The sequence below is a fragment of the Microtus oregoni genome, unplaced genomic scaffold (assembly GCF_018167655.1).
Source record: "Microtus oregoni isolate MIOR12 unplaced genomic scaffold, Mior012 000007F_ref0000211, whole genome shotgun sequence".
In the NCBI taxonomy this organism is placed as follows: Eukaryota; Metazoa; Chordata; class Mammalia; order Rodentia; family Cricetidae; genus Microtus; species Microtus oregoni.
Genome location: NW_024543066.1, coordinates 33,748,743 through 33,773,172, shown reverse-complemented (window position 1 = coordinate 33,773,172; position 24,430 = coordinate 33,748,743). Strand labels below are relative to the sequence as shown.

The following is a 24,430-nucleotide window of genomic DNA, read 5'->3' as shown; positions in this document are numbered from 1 at the left end:
ACCTTTGCTCTTCTAGAAAACAGAGAATGAAAATCTCATCATATGTTCTACTCTACTGGGAAATGTAATAATACCATAATTATTTTAAGATTACAATTTCTCCCACAATACTGAAGGAAATGAGGGACTTTATATTTACTCTTTACTACTATAATTTTTTACTGATTTTCAAAAACATGTTAACCTTTGAAATATGCTCTACTTTTTTTCAACAAGAATTATTTGTTAAATTTCCTCTTTAACATTTTAATACTTTCATCCAAACACATTTATTATACATTAAAGAATAAAGTATCCTCAGGGGAATGTATTCGGCCATACTTCAGGGAAGTCAGTCTAGCTTCCTTCCCCAAGAGGAAGCTCTTAATTATAGGATCACAGTTTTCAGAGGTCAGTAATAATAAACACTGCAGGCATCTTCACCAACCCTTGCAGTGATCTTGATGGCTGCTTTGGGATTATAGACAAAGAGTCCTTTAAAACGTGAGGGCCTAAGCGTGGCTTTATCCTCCAGTTATGAAGTCTACTTATCAGAGAGGCCTTTACTCCAAACAATAAAATCAAAAATCAAATATAAAGCACAGTGATGCATTTTAAAGGTTCGAAAGCAGGCAAGCCAGTAGGAATTCCTCACTCAGGATGAGGAGTAGGAGCATTTGCTCCTTTAGAGAAAGACCAGCTGACAAAGGTGGGGGGGATTGTACTCACCTGGTGATGTTTTAGCACGAGACACATAATCTAGCCTTGCTGGCAAGTAAAAAGATTCTGGGAATGGTCACCTCATTTCTCATACGGTCGAATTTTCAACCATTTGTCAAATTTGTTAGCACTGAATTTTAATTATTTTATCAAATATGTTAAGTGCATAAATACTGTAAGGGGAAAGTTCAAAATTTAATATATACTACATATATACTACATACTGACACTATTTTGGAGCAATAGAAGTTTTTTGAAAATTAAAATGTTTTTGATTAAAAAGATAACCCTACCCTGAAAATATAAAAAAGAGTTTTGAACTAATTGAAACAGCTACTATCCACTACTCCCAGATGCAATGATTTTTTTTATGTATAATAAATTCAATTACAACTTCGTTAGAAACGTTGGCCTAGAATATAAATATTTTAGTTGGGATGAATATAATTTTTTTATTTGATACATAAAAAACACTGACAGCAATTGTTATTTTGCTTCACACAAATTCATTTATAATGTTCTTTAAACATTTTAATACCACACCTCTGATCTCATGTTTTTTGGTTATACATTTATAACTGAACTGTATAATTCTATTCTTAATAATAAAATTATATTATATGCAGGTCATGTTTTTCATAGTTTTTCACATGCAGATCAAAAGTTAGATGTATATTTTTCATTTATATCTATCTATCTATCTATCTACCTATTTATTTTTATTGTTATTATTATTTTGTTTCGTTTTTCAAGACAGGGTTTTGAAAGACAGGGTTTTGGGGCCTGTCCTGGAACTAGCTCTTCTAGACCAGGCTGGCCTCAAACTCACAGAAATCCACCTGTCTCTGCCTCCCGAGTGCTGGGATTAAAGCCGTGCCGCAACACACTTATATAGATTCATATAACTCATACGTAAGTAAATGAAAACACACAGGGGCCCCTTGGGGAGAAGGAAGGAGACAGGTATGGGGAGACATGGGAATGTGAGCCTAGTTCATTGATGTATGTGTATGATTGGGTCACAATGAAACATTCCATTTTGAAGATAACTTACAATATTAAAAATGAAAGTTGTTCTTTTTTAAAATTATTTTTAGTTATGTGTTTGTATGTGCCTACGTGTGGGTTTGTGCACATGTGTGCATGTACCCTTGGAGGCCAGCAGGGCTCTGCACGCCTCTCGGAGCTGGAGTCACAGCAGTTGGAAGCTGCCTGAGGAAGGTGCTGGGAACCAAACTTGGGTTCCCCAGAAGAACAGTATGAGCTTCAGGTCTTACCACGGAACCAGTTTTCCACCACAAAATGATTTTGTTTTTAAGATATTCAAATTCAACAAAATATGGACAAGGGGTGTCTTTACAAGTAAAGAGGAAAACATTAATAGATAAGGCAAATGAAAGCCATTGAGGACACAAGGCTATGGGGCAGGCTAGACTGCAGTGTGTCCTTAGTGATGTGACAACAGAATTGAGGGGTACCTAAGCCTCGAGTCACTCTGCACAGAGTCTACTAACTTTGGTAAATAAATTCTGTTTCTTTAAGTATTGGGGTTCACAATGGAAGTGTTTAGGCTATAATAGGACATTTTCCACATTGCTTTATATTGAGTGTGTGTGTGCGTGTGTGTGTGTGTGTGTGTGTGTGTATGTGCGCGCGCACAGGCATGCAAGTATGTGGATGTCAGAAGACAGCCTGCAGTTGATTTCCTCCCTATGCCAATATGTTTGGGGACTGAGTTTAGGTCCTTAGAATTAGTGGCAGGCACGTCTGCTCAATGAGCAATCTCACTGACACTAAAACAGAAGACAGGTCTTTTCAGGACCTAATTTGCTTTGAGCAGCAACTTTGAGATCTTTCAGCAGGGTAGGTTACCTGGTTTACAAAAACACTCACACTTCAGATGCGTGGAACAGCTCATTGCACAGGCTTTTCTGATGGGCTGATTAATAATTAGAAGCCTGGCTCACAATGACCCCAGTGGCCTTTAGTATTTTATTCCAATTCTTATCTCTTTCTTGCAGCCTACTCTGGCCCCCACCCTATTCATTCTATTTGACTTCAACTATTAGAAGAAGGTTACGAAATCAAGAACAGATTTCTGAATTAACTGTAGCATTTCCCTTAATTTCAACTAACAAATGCTGTGAAGAAAACTCTACCCTGAAAATTATCCTGTTGTCTCATTCTTAGTGAATTTTCAGTGTGAGCACACTAAAGTCATGATGCTATTCACAAAGAAAGACTAGCACACTGCTCAGCTGAGAACACCACCACAAACCAGAAGACAGATGTGCGGAGCTGGATCCAGCTACTCCAGGGTAGTCAAGGCTCTGCTTGGCGTGTGCATGCATGTGTGTGTATGTATATGTATATTCTTTTTTTTTTTTTACTGATTTTACTTTTTCAAAAGGTGTCTCAAACTCTTTGTGGCATTCCTGAATCAATGGACTTTCTCTGCTGCATGTAGGTTTCTGCATCTACTTTAGAACATGATACCCAGTACCCAACTGCCCGGCTGGCACAATACAAGTGACAAACCATATTCTGTTTTTGTTTCTACTGTTTGTATTAACCACTGACTCCCTGGCTCTATATGAAACAAACTTGATTATTATTATTTTTTAATAGTAACTTTGAGGTTTTATTTTAAACTTATTGTATTGATTTGATGTAGTTTGTACTTATTTCAGTTTCTGAAATGTCATTATTACTAAAAAGGTTTCCTGAGGCTGGGCAGTGGTGGCACACGCCTTTAACCCCAGCATAAGGGGGGAGGGGAGAACGGAGACAGGCGGATCTCTGTGAGTTCCAGCTCAGCCTGGTTCACGAGAGTTAGTTCCAGGACAGGCTCCAAAGTTTCAGAGAAACCCTGTCTCAAAACAAACAACAACAACAACAACAACAACAAAAAAGGCTTCCTGATATCAATTTGAAATGAAGTAGAACCTAATGTTATTTTGAGAGAAATTTTAAAATAAAACAGATAATGATGTGTGTTTCATATAGTATAAGGCTGTACATTTTAATTAAACATTAGCCACTACATTTATGGATATCTAGTATATTCTTATAAAATAATGAAATATAAATTAAATGCTTATTAGCATTTACATCATTTTCTGAGATATTGAAACAGCATGCTTTTTACCAAAGATAGATAAGTAAATAAGCAATATTGTCAGATTGTATGGCTATTGTCACTAATTCACTAGTCAATAAATGCATTTAATACTAAATGACCATCCTACTATTTCATTGACAAATGTCTCTAATTACCCTGCTTACTTTGTTAATACAACTCAGGACAATCCTCATCTTTAATACCACTATTTTTCTCATTGGAAAAATTATTAAATGTAATAAATAATATTTCAATAATGTAATCTACCTTCTGAAAATATAAAGGTGTGGAAGAGATTTGTCAATCTCCTGTATGAACAACTATGATGCAAGACTAATATTTAACGACAATCTCCTTTCCATGTCTCAGTGCTCTCTAGTTTTGCAATATATACACACACATACACATATATGCCCAGTGTATATAGCCTGTTTCTCAGGGCGATACTATTGGCAGGACACTTTAAATTTTACCTTGGAGTATTGCTCGCGATCAAGTTCTTGACTAGACCCAGACCCCGCTGTCTGCTTAAACCGGTGAACTTTCATTTTCATCTGTCTTGTTCGCTCCTCCACTACTAAGCTTGCTGCAAAAACACATAATGGAAGCCCATTAAAACAGAGGAAGCACCTTTGAAGGAAATGGCTCGTTTAAGATTTCAAAGCTTGTGAAATGATTCAAACTAGACAAAATTTGAAATAAACCACAATTAATAGATTAAGCAGAATGCAGCAAAGACGGCACTGATCATTGTTAATCTACAGGTGAAAATGATAAAATTACACAGAATGGGGAACACAAAATGTTAGCAACAAAAATTAAGCACACTACTTCTTCATCTGCTGTGAAATATTTTCAACTCTCGTCAGAGGTCACTATGCAGAATCAACTTTAACTGTGAAATGGTGTTTTCTTTGTATTCAACTGGCTGCTGGTGGTTGGCTATGAACAAATCTGCATACCAAACACGCCACACACATATGCACATGCTTGCATGCATGCACACCCACTTGGTATCCTCAGCTAAAGAGAAGTCTCTTGAAACTATTTTATTAATAATCATCTGTTCTTTGGAGGTATTCTTCGTATGTCATAAATTCTGACCAACAGTTTTTGACCACTATTTGTTGCCTATCACAATGCATTTATTTAGACAAAAGAAAAATTCCGACCTCTTTATGATTGGCACGAACTCATAAATTTTGAAAATGATACGCTCTACTTGTTAGCTCTTTTACAATACAGCATGTACAGAAACGTATTCCACTTAAGGCTTTATGTGATAAGAAGCAGGTGTGATAAAGGGCAAGATCGTCTCCAAGCTGACTAAAGCCAGAATCCATCACAATCTAGCTTGAAAACTCTGTCTCTGATGATTGTGTTTTCACATATAGAGGAGAAAGAGCCAAGGCTATAATTGTGTGTAAATCATTCAAAAGCTCATAACTCTGCTGAGTGAGACCTAAATTAGCTTTATTTATAATTTACCTAGTATTGATTTCCTAGAGTGTTTAACCTCTCAAACAAGTTTTAACTGGACTTATAAAGTAGAAGTGGGGTGTGTGTGTGTGTGTGTGTGTGTGTGTGTGTGAAAATGTATACATGACCTTTGTAGCATTCGGCCTGTAAAACACATGCTACAGTGTGTGTGAGTGTATGCATGTGTGTGTGTGTGCATGTGTGCGTGTATGAGAATGTCTGAAACTTCAGCTTCTGTACTTGAGTCATAATTTTAATCACGCCAGACAGCTCCATTCTGACCTCTACCTTAGTGAGGTTAGTAAACTAGAGACACTCATTCTATTACAGCAAAGTTCTGAAAATTAAGCACGACACACATTTGCTTTGAATGTTATCCTAAGAGACAATACATGGTGATTGCCTTTAACTAGAAGACATTTCACAAACAGCTTGAAAGGTTTGTTAGTTACTGGACAGCACACAGAGCCAGAGGTAGCATTATGAAGCAAGCTCCAATAAGACAGCTCTTAGGAACTGCAACAAAGCTATGAAAATTAAGATTTTTATGTATAGAATGCCATAAACAGTACGGAAAGTCATATGTACATATATCTATTTTTTGTACTCCACATGTCATAAATATCTCTTGGTACCATTTTTTTTTTCATTTTATTTTTTGCTTTAAGGGAGCTAAAAAAATCTGTAGTTGTAATGTATAAGTAAAGCTTAAAGCAATACATTGTAACTTCAATTTCCTAGATGATTAAATGGTAGTTTAACATCCTAGTCAAACACATTAATGTTTAAAGAAGCATTGACACTTGCTAGACCAAAACTTTGTAATATTTGCATTTAGTACTGTGCAGTTTTTAATATTCCTTCCAAGAAGTTATAGGCCCACAACACCTAGAAACAGTCAGAGTGGGTGAACCTCGCCATTCCACCCCTTCTCTAAGTAGGGTTCCATTACCTTATGGCATCTGCATTTTAATGTTCCCTTTGCAAAACTCAAAGCTATACCCTACTAACATACCAGTAATAAGTGATCTGAATGTTTTCAGGGACTTTATTCCTAATTTCCAAAGCTTCTCAGCATACTGCACTTATTCACAAGAAAGGCTAACAAAGCAGCTTTTACATATCATCAGGATGGAAGCAATCTCCAAATTAGTATTAAACCCAAGATCGCCAGTAGATCCACTCAACTTTCCAGCCAATACAACTGTTATGCCTTTTTCCTTGCTTGAGCTCAGATTCCAAACAGAAGCCACATTCAAGTAATCCTGAACATTTACCTGAGCAATCAGAAGGTTGTATCATCACATCATGTTGCTCAGACTCCCTTTTGTGTCCTCTTTTGAAATCACTATGATTAATCTAATATTATGAAGCAGTTGTTTGTACAAGTTATCATATGCCATTGAAAGGCTACTTTATAACCACACCCTTGGTGTGAATTGCTATTTAACTTTTCTACATGCTTGTATTTCTCATTAAAATGCACATTGTGAAATAAAATGACATTCTATATGGATTATAGATATGAAAAGCTAAATCTCTAAAACTTCAGTCCTAAAATATAAGTCCACTAATATCTGTTATTAATAGGAAGAACAACAGAAATAATCACAAGCAAACTCTGTCCTTGGAATTGTATCCCAATTAGTCACATATCAAAATTTCCAATATCTTATTTAGAAAAGAACAATTATTCCTTATCATTTAAAGGGCTCTACTCTTTTACCAATTTTAACTCTAACAGCAAAATTTAAATGTGAAATAAAACACTTAACAGAACCAAATGAGACCCATGCATTAATTTTATATATTAAGTCATTGTCATGGTTTGTAGCAATTCAAACTAACACAAGGATTAGAAGGCAAACTACCATTTAGTTACAAAAAGATTTTAAAAAATTAAGGTCTTCAGAGGTATCCCTGTGATATATTAGAATCAAATAATTCTGACAATAACAGTATTATTTAGTTTTAATAACAATTTAGCTTGTATACCATAGACTACTTTAAATATAACTGCAGATAGTTAACTAAAGTTTGTTACAGTACATTAAATAATTCACCTACTGTAGTTAACATTGTAGTTTTATTATAAATTGTTTTTCTGAGGAGCTGAAAGGCTGACATCTGTCCCAGAAACTACAGCCTCGGTGCTGTAGTTACGCTGGATAAACTGGGGTTCAACACAAGCTCATGCTAATGTGCAGAACTGTAAGTAAAGAGATCTCTTTTTCCTTAACACTAATGTCTTGTTCCTTCTAAAAAGTATAGTCAAGAATGGACAGGAGCAGAATTTCCTTTTAGGAGCCACCCTTAGGACTTCTCTCCTTTTAAAATGCAACAAAAAGAATTCCAATCGGAGCACATAGGGCAAGATTAGTAACTGTAACTTACAAAGTACTAAGTATAATTGTCTAATGGAAAATATTCTAGGGTACTAAAAATAAAGTCTTGGGTTAAAAGACATTCCTCTTCATATTATGTACTTTGCTAAGATTTGTTTATATATTCTCTCTCTCTCTCTCTCTCTCTCTCTGTGTGTGTGTGTGTGTGCACGCACGCCACATGTGCACACATGCGTGACAAAGGCCTAGGAATAAATGACAGTGGACAATTTACTGGATTCAGTTCTCTCCAGCATAGGGGTCCTGGGGATTAACTCAGGTTAGGGTGTGAGTTTGTGGTCACGTTACCTTATATACTGAACCATCTCCTGGACCCACATTTCTTAACCCATTGAAAATGTGCAAATGATTTCACCTCATTCATAGTTTGATAATGATGCATAGTTGAAGGGTGGCGGGCTTTTGTGAATCTACTTATGAATTTCTGCTTTTACCTTTATGTATTTAAATAGATCTGCCTCTCGTATTACTTTAAAAGCCAAGGATAAAAATTTTGAGTTTAATTTTATTTTTATTTATGTGTAGATATGTGTGAGTTTGTGTTTGTACACGCACATATGTTCAGGTGACCAGAGAGGTCAGAAGAGAACACTGAATCCCCTGGAGTTGAAGTTGTGAGCTGGAATATAGACAGTTATGAACTGGAAATCGAAGTGAATTCTTTTGCAAGAGCCACCAGCACCATTAAATGCTGTCCCAACTGTACAGTTTTCCATTTCAAAAATTTATTTCATAAAAGTACTATTGAATTGATGAACAGTTCTTAATATTTGTTGAGTACTGTAATTTTTATATGTCGTTTTCAAAGATGGCGGTATTTCTGAAATATTTTTTTTCAAGACCTAATTTTTATTGAAACTGAAATATTAATATGATATATTGAATGTGAAGACTAGCCAGGGAAATGGGCAATGCCATAGGCACCAATTTTTAAATTGAAGGGTTGACAATGGTCATCTGAATATTTTAGAGCAAGGAATGTGCTGTTTAATTCTCTCCCTCCATAGCTCCTAAGCAGACTCAGGTTTTTCCTTAGCTAAGATCCTGGATTGCTGAATTTTCAGATTTACAACTGTGGCTTGTGAAGAATTTCTCTTCCTTCCCTCCTGCGCAGATCAATTCCCCTTGCGTGCTGGTATCTTTTTTTTTTTTTTTAATTTTTTTTTTTAATTTTAAAAAAATGAGCAAAGAAGTCGGGACCACGAGGGGTGCACCCACCCACTGAGACAGTGGAGCTGATCTATTGGGAGCTCACCAAGGCCAGCTGGACTGTGACTGAAAAAGCATGGGATAAAACTGGACTCTCTGAACATGGCGAACAATGAGAGCTGATGAGACGCCAAGGACAATGGCAAGGGGTTTTGATCATACGTAATGTGCTGGCTTTGCGGGAGCCTAGCCAGTTTGGATATTCACCTTCCTAGATATGGACGGAGGGGGGAGGACCTAGGACTTACCATAGGGCAGGGAACCCTGACTGCTCTTTGGACTGGAGAGGGAGGGGGAAAGAAGTGGGGGGAGGGGGAGAAGGGTGGGAGGAGGGGGAGAAGGGTGGGAGGAGGGGGAGAAGGGTGGGAGGAGGGGGAGGGAAATGGGAGGCTGGGAGGAGGTGGAAACTTGTTCTGAAATATTTTTGATATTATAGTAATGTGTGATTTATTAGCAATCCAAGTTAAAGTTTTCATGAATTTACATTCATGTAAAAATGAATCTGTACCAATTTCAAAATCTATAAAACTAAAAAATTAACACAAGCTTAAACTTTGATTTTAAGTTTGGAGTCTGGAGAGATGGCTCAGAGATTAACAGCACCTGGTGCTCTTTAGAGAATCCTCATTCAATTGCTGGCCATCTGTAACTCCAGTTCATAGCCCCTGGCGCCCTCTTCTGACCTCTGTGGACACTGCATGCATGTAGTGAATGCGTAAACATAGGCGAAGGTCAAACATCCACACTACAATTTTAATTTTAAATGGACAAAGTGAATTTCTATAATTAACTTTCTAACATTAACTTTCTTGGTATTGAAAAGATTTTCTACATTAACTTTCTTGGTATAGAAAAGATTTTCAACATTCATTTTGCAAACACCAGTTTATATGAGTCAATCCTGAAACACAATAACCTCTCGCAGGATAACTGAGTTCACTTTGATGTGCTACCATATTTCACAGTTGAAAGAATTGAAATCCCTGCTTCCTCCTTACATGGCAACAGAGTTACGGTATGGCTGGTAAATGACATACCGGAAAGCTGTCCGATATAATGTAACTGAACTGTTGACACCTACAGTGACACAGGTATTGACAAGAGTATAATGAATTCCTTTTTCTCAAGAACTGTATTTTAACAAGTAAGAAGGAGACAAACAGCAACAAAAGACAGAGACTAGAAAGTAGTAAAACATTAAGAAGATCCTGCTAATTGAACTTCAGTAGGGAAAAATGATACAAAGTCTGAATACAAAGACATTTTAAATATAAACTTTATCTCAAAATAGTCTACCAGGTAAATGGGATGGTATTTAATGATTTAAAATGTAATAATTGAATTTTTAAGAACTCTAAGTGTTTTAAATACTTTAAGTATTCTTCGTTGCTTAGAAGCAATATAGGAAGAGAGTTAAGAAAGGGGGGGGGGCTGACTAAATCTAAAGCCGACTCATAATTCTTAGCTCAGCGCTTCCTAAAATGCATCTATTCAGAGTTTCTATTTGTAAAGTGAAGAGAGTCCTCAGAAAACCTCTCTTGCAATATTATTTTCACACTTGTAATACAAAAACTATAATGACTCATTCTTTGGCTCTATTACATTCCTTCCAGTATATTTTAATTCACCAACTTACCCAGACTGTAGGTGTTATGAGAAAAATGAGCTGAACGCTACCTTATTATCTCTGTTGTGTTTTAAAATGAAGAGATAGTGTCTTCCCTTGATGGCCAACCTTACTTTCAAACTTACACGGCCTACTGAGTCGATAGATCTTTACTTAACTTCCACATCATCATTCTCATACCCACTATACGTAAAAATAAAATCTGGAAAGTTTTCTCACTCTGTACAAGTTCCCAAATCCTAGCGAGTTGCCTTAAATAAAATGCATTCCTGTTTGCAAGTCCAGCAATGTTTTAGTTGTCTTTGGATTGCTGTGAAATAATCCTCTTGTCCACTGCAAAGCAATGTCACCCAGGTTGGTTTAATAAGAAAATGACTTGCCAGTGCTCTTAGATACTAACTAGCATTCAGCATTAATGGAGACAGTAAAAGTTTGTGATTATCCAGCACAAGAGTCAAAAGGAGTGACAAGCAAACTAACACCTGTGGAGTGAAAATACCACACTGGCTTTAAGAAAACTAAATGTGACCATTTCTTTGGTCTAAATAAATAAAATGGAACAGCGGCATGGGTGAGAAAAAGATTGTTTACATAAATAATTACTCAAATCTCACCGCAGTCCCATGGCGTCACATTTTGTTTTAGTATGCTTATTTCCAATAGACTGCCCACAGACCTACAGATAGCCAAGCCCAGGTGAAACCCTGCAAGTTCCAGCACACCAAACCACCTGTCCTCAACAGACAGGGCCAGCGGCTGACGGAAGAATCATTTATCAAGCTTCTCTGCTCTGCTCAAGGTCAAACAGCTGCCAGGAAGAAATGAGGTTTTAGAACAGTACTCTTTCTTAACAGGCACCCTTGATCCTTTGGCCAAGGCCGGCCGGGGGAATTAGCCCTCTGGAATGTAGGAGAACCAGTCTTTGGAGAACATTTATTTTATCAAACGTGACCTCTAATATATAGCCATCCTACTCATTGTTATAACAACACTAATATAAACTAGACTCTATTTTGGCAGACTTGATGTGATCTAACTCTGATAAACTCAGCTCCCTGGCGTAGTCTCTTTACAATGTTTGCCTATTTTAAGGTCATAAACTAGGCAGAGACCATCCATGATTGGACACCTGCTTAATTTTATTTTCCTCTTCTCTTCCTTTACAAATCTCAGGAGGAATGCACCCATCAGAGAAAGTCTTTGATCAGTTAGGTATAGCTTGCAGGGACTGTTATGTGTGAAATATCTAGAAGCTTTAATGCTTATCATAATATCTTTGCTAGTAAATACACTCAACTGAACAGAACGGGAGGTCAAAACCACATCCTCTTGGTTATGTGGTGTGACTCTCTGAGATGCTAGGATAATATATAGGCAATGATCAACTAAACACCCTTTGAATACAGAAAGTTCAAATCGTTATTTATGATATATATATTCAAGCAAAAATACTGCACCAGAATGATTCATCCCAGAATATTAAGGAACTTGAACCTTCAAAAATATCCTCTCTCTTTCCATTGGCTTGTCTCTGCCCCTCCCACAGCTCTCTGTTGCTCTCCTAGAGTTTCCCATGCACAGAGCAATCACACTACCATAGAGTTTTATCTCAATACTACGTATCATAAATCTTAACCTACAAGAACAGGAAATAACTGACCTGGTGTCTTATGCTATCTATTAAATAATAGCTTGTGAAAAAATAATTACAATCTTTTGTTACTATTTAAAGACAATTAAGAAAATGTGGAATTTTAAAATTACAAATCGGTAAACATGGAACTCCAAGCATACCTTCTTTCCATTTTACCACTCTAGCTTACTAGTATTATAAATGATTAATGAACTATATTATAATTAATGCAACAGAGTGTAAGAAAATTTTCAGCTTTCACTTTTATATCAATTCAATCTAATTAAGATTAATGTCATATTCGCATAAATTTTACTTTGTACCACTTAATACTCAAACTCCTTCTGTCATCATTTAGCAGGAAAGAGAACAGACAATAAGCTTTGCCATTTATTTTAGAAGTTAGATTAAAAGAGCAGCTGACTAGAGGCATGCCTTAATCAGCTCTTACAATCTTGTTACAATAATTATTATACATTCCATTAGTCAGGTAGAAAACAAAAAGCAACAAAACGCCATTTGCTTTTTGTTCCTTTGAAATAATTTAATTCCTTGGACTCGAAATGTCTTTCATTATCCAGGTGCATAAATTACACGTTTTATAATTGAGTGCAGCATATTTGTAGAAAACATAATGTCATGTGCTCCGCTATGATTCAAAATTGTTCCCAGGAGCCAGAGATAATGCAGTTAGGAAATATCGAAAGGCATAGAAAAGAGAAATGTATCATGACAATAACATTTTTCTCACCTTGAAGTCATTTAATTTCTGGTTCACTTTTGATCTTCTTATATCATTATTTCGAGGCCCCCAAACTACATTCATGGGCTCTTTAAAACTGTCCAGGAAATGTAGCAGAGAGGGAAAAAGTGGCTTATTTTTAGAATGAATGATTAAAAAATAGGCCTAAAAAGCAGTCTGTGTAACCTAAAATGCTATCATCTCTCAGCTTTCAGCATAGAAAGAGGCAAAGGTAAATAAGCTGTATGAACATTTCTTTGTCATTCGTCACCTGGATTTTCAACCCCAGATTGTAAAGTCTCGGTCACATAGAAAGAACCTGGTTTTTGTTATTGTTGTCGTTGCATGGGCGATTAAACGAAAAACCAGGTATAGATTTAGCTGCGTGGCCCACAGCTGTGTCAGCAGGTGGCTATATAAAAACTAAGCAGCCCTCTCCAGGATCACTGTGTCATGAAAACCTCTGCTGCATGCCGAGGGCAAAGGGGACAGAACACAGACTACATGATCAAAATCCAGGCCTGCCTTACAGCACCTGAGGCAGTCCAACTTAAGCCTTAAGGCTCTGTTTCTATATAGTATAAGTACCCTGTATGCTACTCCGTATGCACAGTTGGCATCAATAAAACACAGGGCGCTGAGTTCCTGTACCACAAAGCAGTTTGGAATAGGGTCCTTAGAGGAGGGCCTACCACTTACCAACTGAGTAACTGACAAGGGGGTCAGGTTTCCAATCTCTTGAACTTCGATGTCTCAGGAAATAAAGCACATTAATACTCAAATATGGGGTTGTTATGAAAATATGAGATAATGCACAACACCCTTAGTTGTATGATAAATACACAGTGAATGATGAATTTTGTTTATCATGAATTGTGCTCTGGAACACAACCAGGCTATTTCTCTATAGGTAGAATGACCAACTGTTTTTCCAAAATCTGTTGCAATTTTAGTGATCACAGTGCTAAATCCTTGGAAAATTGGAGTCCTTAGTTGTGAGATAATTTTATATACTGTCAACAAAACAAAGACAAATTGATGAGCTTATTGGCCTCTATGATCAGTCAGTCCTCTTGCTCGTTTTCTCAGGGAGCAATCATTCAAACTACATAAATTCCCTATCATAGATTATAGAAGAGCTCTGCAGCTCACAGCTATGAGACTTCTTTTTACATTAAATACGTCTTTCATTTTCAGCTTCTAACATGACTGAAAAAAATTCTGAACTTGCTTTAATTCCTTCTAAGCTGTGAGGATGACTATTAGTGGTTATATTGGTTCGAACCCTAGAAGAAAAACACATCATCCTGGCTGCTGAGTCTTGCTGGGTGAACGTTCATATTTGTCTCCTGTGTTGATTCCAGTTCCATGTCTGTTTTGTGAAGCGTATCTACATCCTGCCTCAAAGACTTGGATGAGTGTAACACCCACCTATGAAAACTTTAATATTTGATGTGGTTTAAATGTGGATTCTGCATACAAACTTCCTTTTGTATTACACGGAGATTTTCTAGTAGCCAACCTGGCTTTTGGTTGATAAGAATATACACAAAACCTCTAATTAAATGTTCTTCTAAGTAATTGTTGGTCTGTATCTTTTGGAAAATGAATGAGACTCATTTCCAGTATAAAATCCAAATGCTCCAATTTTGGAGCTGGAGACATGGCTCAGTGGTTAAGAGCACTCCCTGTTCTTTCAAAGGACCCATGTTCAGTTCCCAGCACCTGTGGCAGTTGGTTCACAACCATTTGAGCTCACAACTCCAGCTCCTGAGGAATCTGATACCTCCAAGGATATCTTCAAACATGTGAACACCCCACATCACTAAAAATAATAAAAATGAATGTTAACAAAAACAAATAAAAGATTTAAAGAAAGATTCAAAGGAGTCTACCACACTGTTAACCTTCCAAATCAAACAATATTCTTCTGAATCTAAGAAAAAACACACTGGTTATTTTTGTACTATTGAATAAAAGGTTGTGTCTGATACCTAAGTTAAGAATACAAGGTAGTCATGAGCTTAATAAAACCTAAGGCAATAGCTTATTCATTTCATTGACGAGCCTTTTCTTTTAGTTACTATTTGATCCTAGTATGTCAAACAGTATTTGCTGAGACGTGCCCTTTATGTGTCTGACACATAATTCCATTCTGTGTAATTTCAGACTAAAGAGAATTGTATATAATCTCCCATACTGAGGGTCACAACATATGCTAGGAATATTAAGATTTATGTGTGTCTATGTGTGTGTGCATTTACACATGAGTTCCGGTGAGAGAACTGTGCCCCTGAAACTAGACTTATAAGAGATTTTGAGCTGCTTGATGTGAGTGCTGGGAAGTGAACTCAGGCCCTTTTTAAGACCAAGAAGTAGTCTTAACCATTGAGACTTCTTTCCAATGCCAAAGACAGAGATCTTGACTAGGGATAGAGCTGTTAACAGGACTAGCTCTGAGAGATAATAAAATAAACAGATCAATTCAAGCTGCTTTTAATATCTGATAAATACACCTATGAACATAACATGGTTAAAGTATTATTAAGATTTTATTATTATAATTTATAAACTTATATTCAAAAATGTAATAACCAGGCCAGGTATAATTCTGAAAAATAATTGATGTGGGAGTATAAAAGGTGGAAGCCAGAAACTCAGTTAAAATTTACGTGAAAAGATCAAAAATAATTTTTGATTAAAAAGTCATAGTAAAGGTCAGAGACTACCCATGAGAATGGGCTGAATGAATTCTGCTTCCTGTGTTTCTCAGGTAGACAGGATGATTAATAAAACAATCTTAAAACCCACAGCACTACTATGGGTCACTGCTCTAAACACGCATGAGTACAGTGAAGTTTAGAAAGTTCATGAAGCTCATGCTATCAAGACAACAAAGTGTAGGGACTTTCCACTCTGCACAGTAGATGTTAGCCAGAGAGGATAGTGGGAAATCAGAATCAAATCCTTTATCTGCGAGAGCAAAAAAATAGAATCAACGCAAGGAAACTCAGCAAGAAATAAAGAACATGTCACCAATTCCTATGATAAAATAAAAATTAGCATGTAAGATATACATTGCTAATTTATAGAAATGTTTTAGTTATCAACATAGATAAATGAATTTTACATCAAACTATTTTTAGTTTTAGGAAGTTTTCCTCCTTGATCTACACATTGTGACTATGAAAGAACCGACAAGTGACACAATCCCTCCAGAGAAATAACTATCAAATAATTTTGATCATTATACTAATGGTTGCATAGCTCTTACATATCATAAAAGATACAGTATGAATGATTCAAAATTACATTAATATTTACCTTTAGTAGAAGAGTTATATTTTTCTTGTTCTTCAATGAATTAAATGCACATAATGATGGAAACAAAAGAAAGAAATCAGCAAATTTATAGTTAGACATGGAAATGTGAATTAAGAAAATGGCATGAATACTAAAACGCATAACACATAAGGTGATATGGTAAACTGCATGAGAAACCATGAGGAAGTTTTACATATGGCATTGAAATTAATTAAAAAATGAAAACAGCAATTCAAAGATTTAAACAAAACAAAAATATCGGGAAAATAACTTGCTTGATATTCCAAATGCATATGCAACAATATATTTTCTTGACTTTTAAGAACTCTATAGTTTGGCAACAATTTTACCAAAACATTACAATTTAAACCCACCACTGTTTCACACTATTGAAAGCATACTTAATCTACATAGAAACTTTAACTGTATAATTGCCATTTCCTATGATTTGAAATTCCATGTGATCAATCCCTTTTCCTCTATTGAGTAGAAAGTATATAACCTATGGCATGGAAACAATGGAAACACTTCTGTAGCATTTCCGTGTGAAATATATATATATATATATATATATCCCAATATAAGTATCTTTTCTTTTTTCCTCAAATTTATAGTAAATACCTCAAGACAAAATTACTAACAATTTTTACAGATTGCATATATTAGATATTTCATAAAACTAGACTTCCCTCTTTGCTCTTATATTATTTACTGAAAAATAATTGGCTGCCCCATCAGAAGGGAGGCGTCAGGATGGTTCCATGTGTTAAGCAGTACATGTGATGTCTCCACAGACCCATATGCTTGCCTTTGACTTCATGAATGATGTTTACATGCTTCATTAAGAGGCCTCAATGAAGCAAAGCTATCTGACCTGTTCAGAAAAATCACACGTTTAAAACAACACTCACAGCTGCCTCATCCTTACCCTATGTAAAATATACTATATTACATTCAATACTGCCATGTAATCAAAAATTTCAAGGAACTCTCTACTTTCAACTTTTACATATTAAGAATAAAGTATATACTATATTTTAATCTACATTTATGTCAAAGTATGTACTGTAATAATCTATTTTTCTGGATGCCTACTTTTATATACCCAGATTTCACATATTGTGTTCATAGTTATATTTCTTAAGGGAAATTTTAAAATAATTTTCAAATACTCAATAAATATATCTTTTAAAATGACAGTCTTTACAAATGGAAGATCTGTTTATATACATAAGATACAATAAATACCACTGATAAAAAATTTTAAAATATCCATCGAATCTAATTATCTTTGTAGTCACCCTAAAACAGTAAAATAGGTAATTATACACAGAAAATGTATTAATAAATTAATTTATGATTATATCAAGAAATTGTATATCTGTCTAGGAAACTCATTCACTGAAAGGACTTTGTTCTTACCAATCAGTTGTTTATTAACTGAATTACTTTTAAAAACATTAAGTCAGCCCTTTCTAAGAGATTAAACAAGAAGAAAACAAAAGTCAAGTGAGCTTAAGCAGTCACAAATAAATTTCAGCTGATGTTAATTCCCATATGAAATTTGTTAGACTGCTGTCTAACAAATTCATCAAAAAGGAAATTAATGACATACTTATATCACCTCTAGAACAGTGAAATTCATCATAAATAAAATGCTTTAAGTATTGTCTAGCCCATGATCAATCACTTCAGAAACCCATTAGGGACAAATGCGTCGCGTGAACTGTTCAGTATGAAAACACCCCTAAGAAGATGGCAGGAGACACTGCTACCATTTACCATAAGCCCCAAAGCATGTCCCAATGCCATGAAGTGCACCTCAGAATGCTTAGATTAGATAGTACTTGATGACTGCCTCATTTACAGGCTTGTCTATATCAGAATCTTCAACGACAAACTGTGTTTACTAAAGTATTTGCCATAATTAATATCACAGTAATGCCATTCCCACTCATCCCGTTCTTCCCACCTCAATCCAATCCTTACACATGGTTGTTTTCTCTGAAAGACAGCTGTGAATATGAATATCATAAAGAGTAGATATCAACAATGGAACATAAATTTTAAAAATAAACAGGTAGTCCAATTGACCTTGCAGAAAGATTACTATAGTGCCACATAGAATGTTTTACTTGCAACTGGAGGAAATGCAAAGAATTTCAAGAAACACATGACTTGCTGAGTTTCATTGTGATCAGCAACACTGGATTTCTAGTGAAGCATCCAAATTTACAGTTTGTTCAGTTGTGCAACAAGAGTTCATGAATGAGTAAGTTAAAATGCCATCATCTATTTGTTAAAAAAAAATCAAACTTTTGACAGAAGCATTGTTAGTATAAGTATCATTCAAATAACATTATTTTTCCCTCAATCATCTCAAAATATTTCAGGAAAAAAAAATAAGCGCCTATTAGAAATGTGGATTCCACCATCGAAATCTGGTATTTTAGAAAGAATTTTCACCAAAACTGCATTTTGCTAATTGACTAAATGTATACATTTACCTCATCCTTGACCATTAAAGCAAGCTGTACCCACAAGAAACATCATTTTAAAGACACAAATCTGGCTGTTCGTATAGCTTTCATGGTACCCTTTGCAGTATTGAGTTAGTAAGTCAACACCACTTATTCACGCCAACGTTCCTATTATCAAGTATTTTGCATGGTCAAACAGGCCACTTCAATCTCTGCAGCCATGCGATCTGTGGGGAAATGCAAGTTTTAAACCAGCAGCAACTAACAGCGTTGGAGAAGTACTCAGGAAGCAAACCATCAGGCTATTTCATGGGGATACAGAGTGGCAACGGATGTTTTACTATGTTCATTGTTCTTGAACCACAGCCCTGAACTAGAAAAAAATCAGTAATGCGTTTAGTCACTGCTAATATATGCATTAGAAAATACTAATGTCATTGACCCACTAAGAAACGGGTCAGGAGAAATAGTATTTTAGTCCAACATTTCAAACATTTAAGACATATCCTTTAATCTTGGTTTCTACTGTCAAAACAAATCTCCCCTTCCCCCAAACACATACATGGCCATTTGTTTAGGAAAATAACCCATGTATATTTAATGTAAGAAACACAGACAATGTGGCTCATAGCAAAATGATAAATACATGTTCTGAGTAATTTTTACCACCAAATTATTTAAAACTCAAGATATAGTTAATGACATTAAAATGGAGAACACTCAATAAGCATATTTAATTTTTTTAAAAAAATAACGTAAGCCCTTTTTCAGCACATAAAACAACAGACAGTACTGAGGTTTTCAGAATGTATATCACCTAGTTTTATGACTTTGCAAAACTGTTCAGAACTCCACCCACTCTTAAGCATTCATCTAAATTCGGTCACTCACTCACTCACTCACTCACTCAGCAAACGCTGATTGCCCTGTGGCATGGACCACTGAAACCAAGTGCTGGGGTAAAATCCTAAGAAACTTTATGTTTTGTATGACCCAAACCGTGTCATTTCATAAATGAGAGTGGCAAGAGGAGAAGTTTATCAACTCCAGGTGTTTGGACAAAGATCTCTTTTTTTGGATACCTTGTTCTATACTGCCGCTTCGAACTGGCACCTGTGGAAGCTGTCTTCCCCGGCGACTGCTGAAGGATGTGTCTGCTGGCGGAGACCGCGTCGGGCTTCCTTGTCGGTGCGTTCTGTAGGTAAACAGCAAAGGGTGCGTGAAATTCCAATACAGTTCGGCAAAGCATTTTTGCCTTTTTCCAGTCAGTACTAACACAGGCAGAAAACACCTAACAGGGTTATTGGAAGCCAAATTCAATACTGTAAATGACACACGTAAAAGGGCTACTACAAGAGGCTGAAGGAGGCACGTACACATTCTACAGAGTGGATTCTTGAATTAAGCAGAATGTGATTGACTTGCTCTGAGGCGTGCTTCTTAAAGACATCCATTGTGTTAGTACTGTGACAGAACTGACCACAGCCTCTGGATCTTAAACTATATAAACATGTATGTAAGGAATTATATGTCTGGCATGTTGCCAGAGAGCTGAAGCTAAACTCACACATGCTTTAGAGTCATGTATAATAGTAAGTTCTCGATGCACAGCCAGATGTTAGTTACCAAGAGGTTGTGCATTCTTTTTCAATAGAAACGAGCAACGAACCTTGGAAAGGATTTCAAATGACCTTGGACACGTGCTACAGGATGTCCTGATGTGAGGATTAATGTTGGGAATGAGAATATGAGAGGCATGCAGATACTCATTCCCACCCAGATAAAGCTGACCTCCACCTGCTGGCATTCGCTTTGTAACTGAGGATGTTTTAAACACTACATGGCTCTATAAGCACATATAGAAGGTTACTTTATAAAATTCTCTGATGCTCTAATAAACAAATCCATATTTAATTGTGAGTAAACTCCTCATGAAGCATTTCACATGGTAAAGTATATATGATATGCCACGGACAGATGAAAGGACAGAACACAGCCAGGTTTAGTTGTCGATGGCAGCGAACTGGCAGGAACTGGAGAACTCTGCCAGCACAGTGGAGAGAGATGCCAGTGCGAGAGGATGTGGGTGAGGACCGGGTCACAAGGAAAAGAGTAGGAACCATGGTGTCATAATGATGTCATAATGAGTATAAGCTTCGAGTGCTCAGGAAGGAACAACACCACACCAACACCCGGCAGCAGGACACGAATGCTGGGCGGGACACTGAATAGCAACCTTGTCAGGAGCGGAGAAGGTGGCGCCGAGCCTCCAGGGGCAAGGTGGTGCATAGAACACAGGGTTCTGACACTAGAGCGCTCGCTGGACCGCGAGCGAGTGGGATGCTTTCCCCTAACGACTGCTTGATCAGCTGCTCTTGGGATTGCGTATCCCCTTCTAGAAAGGCATGATGGGAGAACCCTAAAACATTAGTGCCAAAAGAGATCTTCAGTCAGCGGGTTTCATTAACTTCATTCCAACACAGTCGTCCAAGGAAAACCTGGATACTCTGAAAGTGAGTCTAAAGTACAAGAGAAACACTCATCCCACAGTTATTGCGATGGAAATGTCACTATTATCCAAGCATCTGTGTTATAAAGGGCCAACCTAAGTGCCCTAATATCATCAAATTCTCGTGAACCCTCCAGAATCAAAGAACTCAGTCTTTTTCTTTTGGGAGGGATGGGGTTATTGAACTCTATGTCCAGTGTGCCAAAAATGGATAATAGAAAACAGGGACAAAAATAAAGATTTCTTGATTGAATGAGTGTTTGAAATTAGAATGATGAATACTGCAGTATCGCCATGATATTCTATAGGAATGTGAAATCAAAATGTATGTATGCTTTCACAATGTTCATAGTTCTACAGTGCAAGAAGTAAGTCTATGGTAAACAAAAAACCAAAAGAGCATGCTTCTTCATCTTAATCCAACATTAAGAAATAAAAATAAAGCTTGAACAGTACTTAATTTATACACCTAATTAAGCACAAATGGTAGATGTGTGTGTTAAACAGGTTCTCTTAGATGTGAGAGTATCTGAAAATGTCTTTGTGAATATACTGGTAGTTATCTTCATATGGTATTCAAGACAATTATGAAACGAGAATTAAATAGATACATATACATGTATGTGCATATCTCCATAAAACAGATGAATGTTTTTGATCCTTTTATCATGTTAGTATTATTTTAATTAAGCGATCATTAATATTCCTGTTATGCATCATATTGACAAGAGTTTGACACAATCTCATTCTTTCATAGCAATCATAGGAAATGAGTTTATTGTCCACAAGTGTGAGAATAACACATATTGGTCACCCAACGTGTACTTATGAAGACTTTACCCCATTAGCTCAATACTCCTGTTGAGTAAAATATTCTTTACAACAAGCCTGATTTTTGCTTTAAGCTATGTCTTTCATTTCAGAACAGTGAAAAGGAAAATATCAGTTTTCAGAGAACAAGAAAGTGTATCTTACACTTGGAATAAAAGTACATTTTATCCTCTTGGGCTGCAGATTATGGTTTTATTAGATATTGAGTCCTGTTCTGAAACCTCACCTGTCATTGCCACTTAGAACCGAAAAAAAAATCTTCTGACATTCTACACATTAAAATAGTTCACCTATTCTAACTGACCTGCTCATGAGCTTAACTAGACCAAACTGAGATGGGAAGAATTTCTAAGACGTATTTCCAATGCTAACGAATGTTTTATTTACCCTTTATAAGTCATTACTATGAGAATCAGATTGTTCAAAATATACGTATTGGTTGAGCTTTGAAATTTTAATTGTACAATTTTCACATAAGCAATGGAGTGCCTTTTGGGCACTACAATTTTATGATAATCTTACTTTATCCCTTAGTGAAATGTCTAACTCCAGAAGAACAACCTGAGTGTGACTTTAGATAAGAATAATTAGGGTGGACTTTATGTTTCAGCCAGTAATATTGAAATGCTATAACAACCATTTTCAGAAGACATGAATGGATTCAGGGTGAATACTTTACTGCTTTAAAATATGTGACTTGGAGAGCCATGTTTGAGCTGGAAGGAGGTTGGCAGAATCTGAAAAGAGCCCAACTTGTTCCAAGTTCAAGATTTTTCACAAAAACCTTTGGTTCTCTTTTTCCTTTACACAAAATAACTCTTCATTGTCCCATTAGCAAAAAAGTTCTTGCTCCATGTCAATCATGGAGTACAGCTCAGAGGATGGGTAAAGTCACTCAGAGCAAAAGAGGGATGTGGTCACTGAGTTCCAGGAGGGTGAACTTGTAAAGAGTTGAACACAGTTTTGCACAGAAGAGGCAATGGAATTAAGAGTGGTTTGTTTAGGCAGATGGAAAGGAGACCTGGTCAAGAATTTCAAGGTAAAACAATAGAGAGATAAGAGAATCAAAGCTGTTGAGCCTTGGTCATTTTAACAGAATGGGATATAATAGAAAGAAAGGAGGTTAAAAGAATGGGAGAGCCTTAGAATGAACATGTTAGAGAAGGAAACCAAGAATGGATGGAAGAAAGAAGAAACAAGATCTAAGAAACAATGAGATAACAACAAGATCTTTAATGTTGGTATGGTGACTAACATGCCATGCTCTGAATGTGTGTGTGCATTCACATGGAGACGTATGTGCATGTATCTGTGAACTTTTGTGCTGTAACCCTTTGATGCATAATCACTATTGTTTTAGAAATACAACTGAGGCTCATTGATAACTTGCACAAAGACAATGAGAGAAAAATGCTAGAGACAGGATCTGCACAGGTTTGCCGAAAACCAACAGGGGACTTCTTTTCTGACAGGTGACAGGTGTGTGCGATTTCTTCTTGACTTTTGTTCTGAATACCTGAACCTAAGGCTTCAGCATCTAGAGGGAAATTTTACTCATGACAATATTTACTGTAACAGGACTTGTTTTAATACAGAGGGACAAAACAAAAAAAAATTACAACATACAGATATACATCTAAAAATTGAATGATTTAGTATGGCTTAAAGGAATCATGGTCTCAGAGTTTACAGAATAAAATGTATGCAAATGACATTTAATAAGTCTGCTTTGTATAATCTGCCATAGGTATACACATACACGTATGCAGTAGCTCACCTCTGCAAGTGTGTATCTAAATATTTACTTCTGAGTTCAATCGCAGCCTGACTTCCTTCACTGAACTCCACTGTGTTAAGTTGAACTAAACGCACTTCACTGCAAAACCCCAACTCTTTAGCCAGACAGTTTTACTTTTTCAGATGTTCCCAGCTGAGGCTCTAAACTAAGATTTTGGTATTTCTGTATTTTATTGACCTGCTGAAGAGGTGAGAATGGACACAGCATGTAAATTCCAAAACGGTTTCTTCTGGGATAGCCTTTTCAGGCCTGTAAGGCTCCTTCCCATTGCTCCAACCGATAAAATAGCACATCTGTAGGCAATTCTAAATGATAAGCAAAACACCCAACAGGCAAAACTCAGGATATAGTACCAATAATACCAATAATAATAATAACAATAAGGCTGCTCTCAGCTGAGCTCACATGGAGGTGAAAAGTGAAACTTTATTTTATTAGATCATTCTCTTTGGCTCTTTTTATTGTTTTGCCATTTTGTCATATTCCAACTTGTTAGCTTTTCTATTTATCTTATTTCATTTTAGTATTATTCCTTAATAGCCTGGCTGTTTTCTAATAAAGGAAAGAAAGGGT

At 36.3% G+C, this 24,430-nt stretch overlaps 1 protein-coding gene across 42 annotated transcripts in view; it reads right to left on the bottom strand.

Annotated features, from left to right (window-relative positions):
* The window catches only part of Rims1 (regulating synaptic membrane exocytosis 1), a 468,858-nt gene that overhangs the window by 87,405 nt on the left and 357,023 nt on the right, over positions 1–24,430 (bottom strand). For 18 of the 42 annotated variants that reach the window (XM_041655613.1, XM_041655616.1, XM_041655619.1 and 15 more), the window contains 2 exons: positions 19,802–19,914; positions 4,294–4,406 (listed from right to left, as the gene is read on the bottom strand). In XM_041655613.1, the coding sequence (XP_041511547.1) occupies positions 4,294–4,406; positions 19,802–19,914 (226 nt within the window). Of the gene's footprint in view, positions 1–4,293; positions 4,407–12,924; positions 12,979–19,801; positions 19,915–20,955; positions 21,139–24,430 lie in introns of those variants that run through there. The other 24 variants (XM_041655608.1, XM_041655607.1, XM_041655609.1 and 21 more) reach the window with 4 other exon arrangements.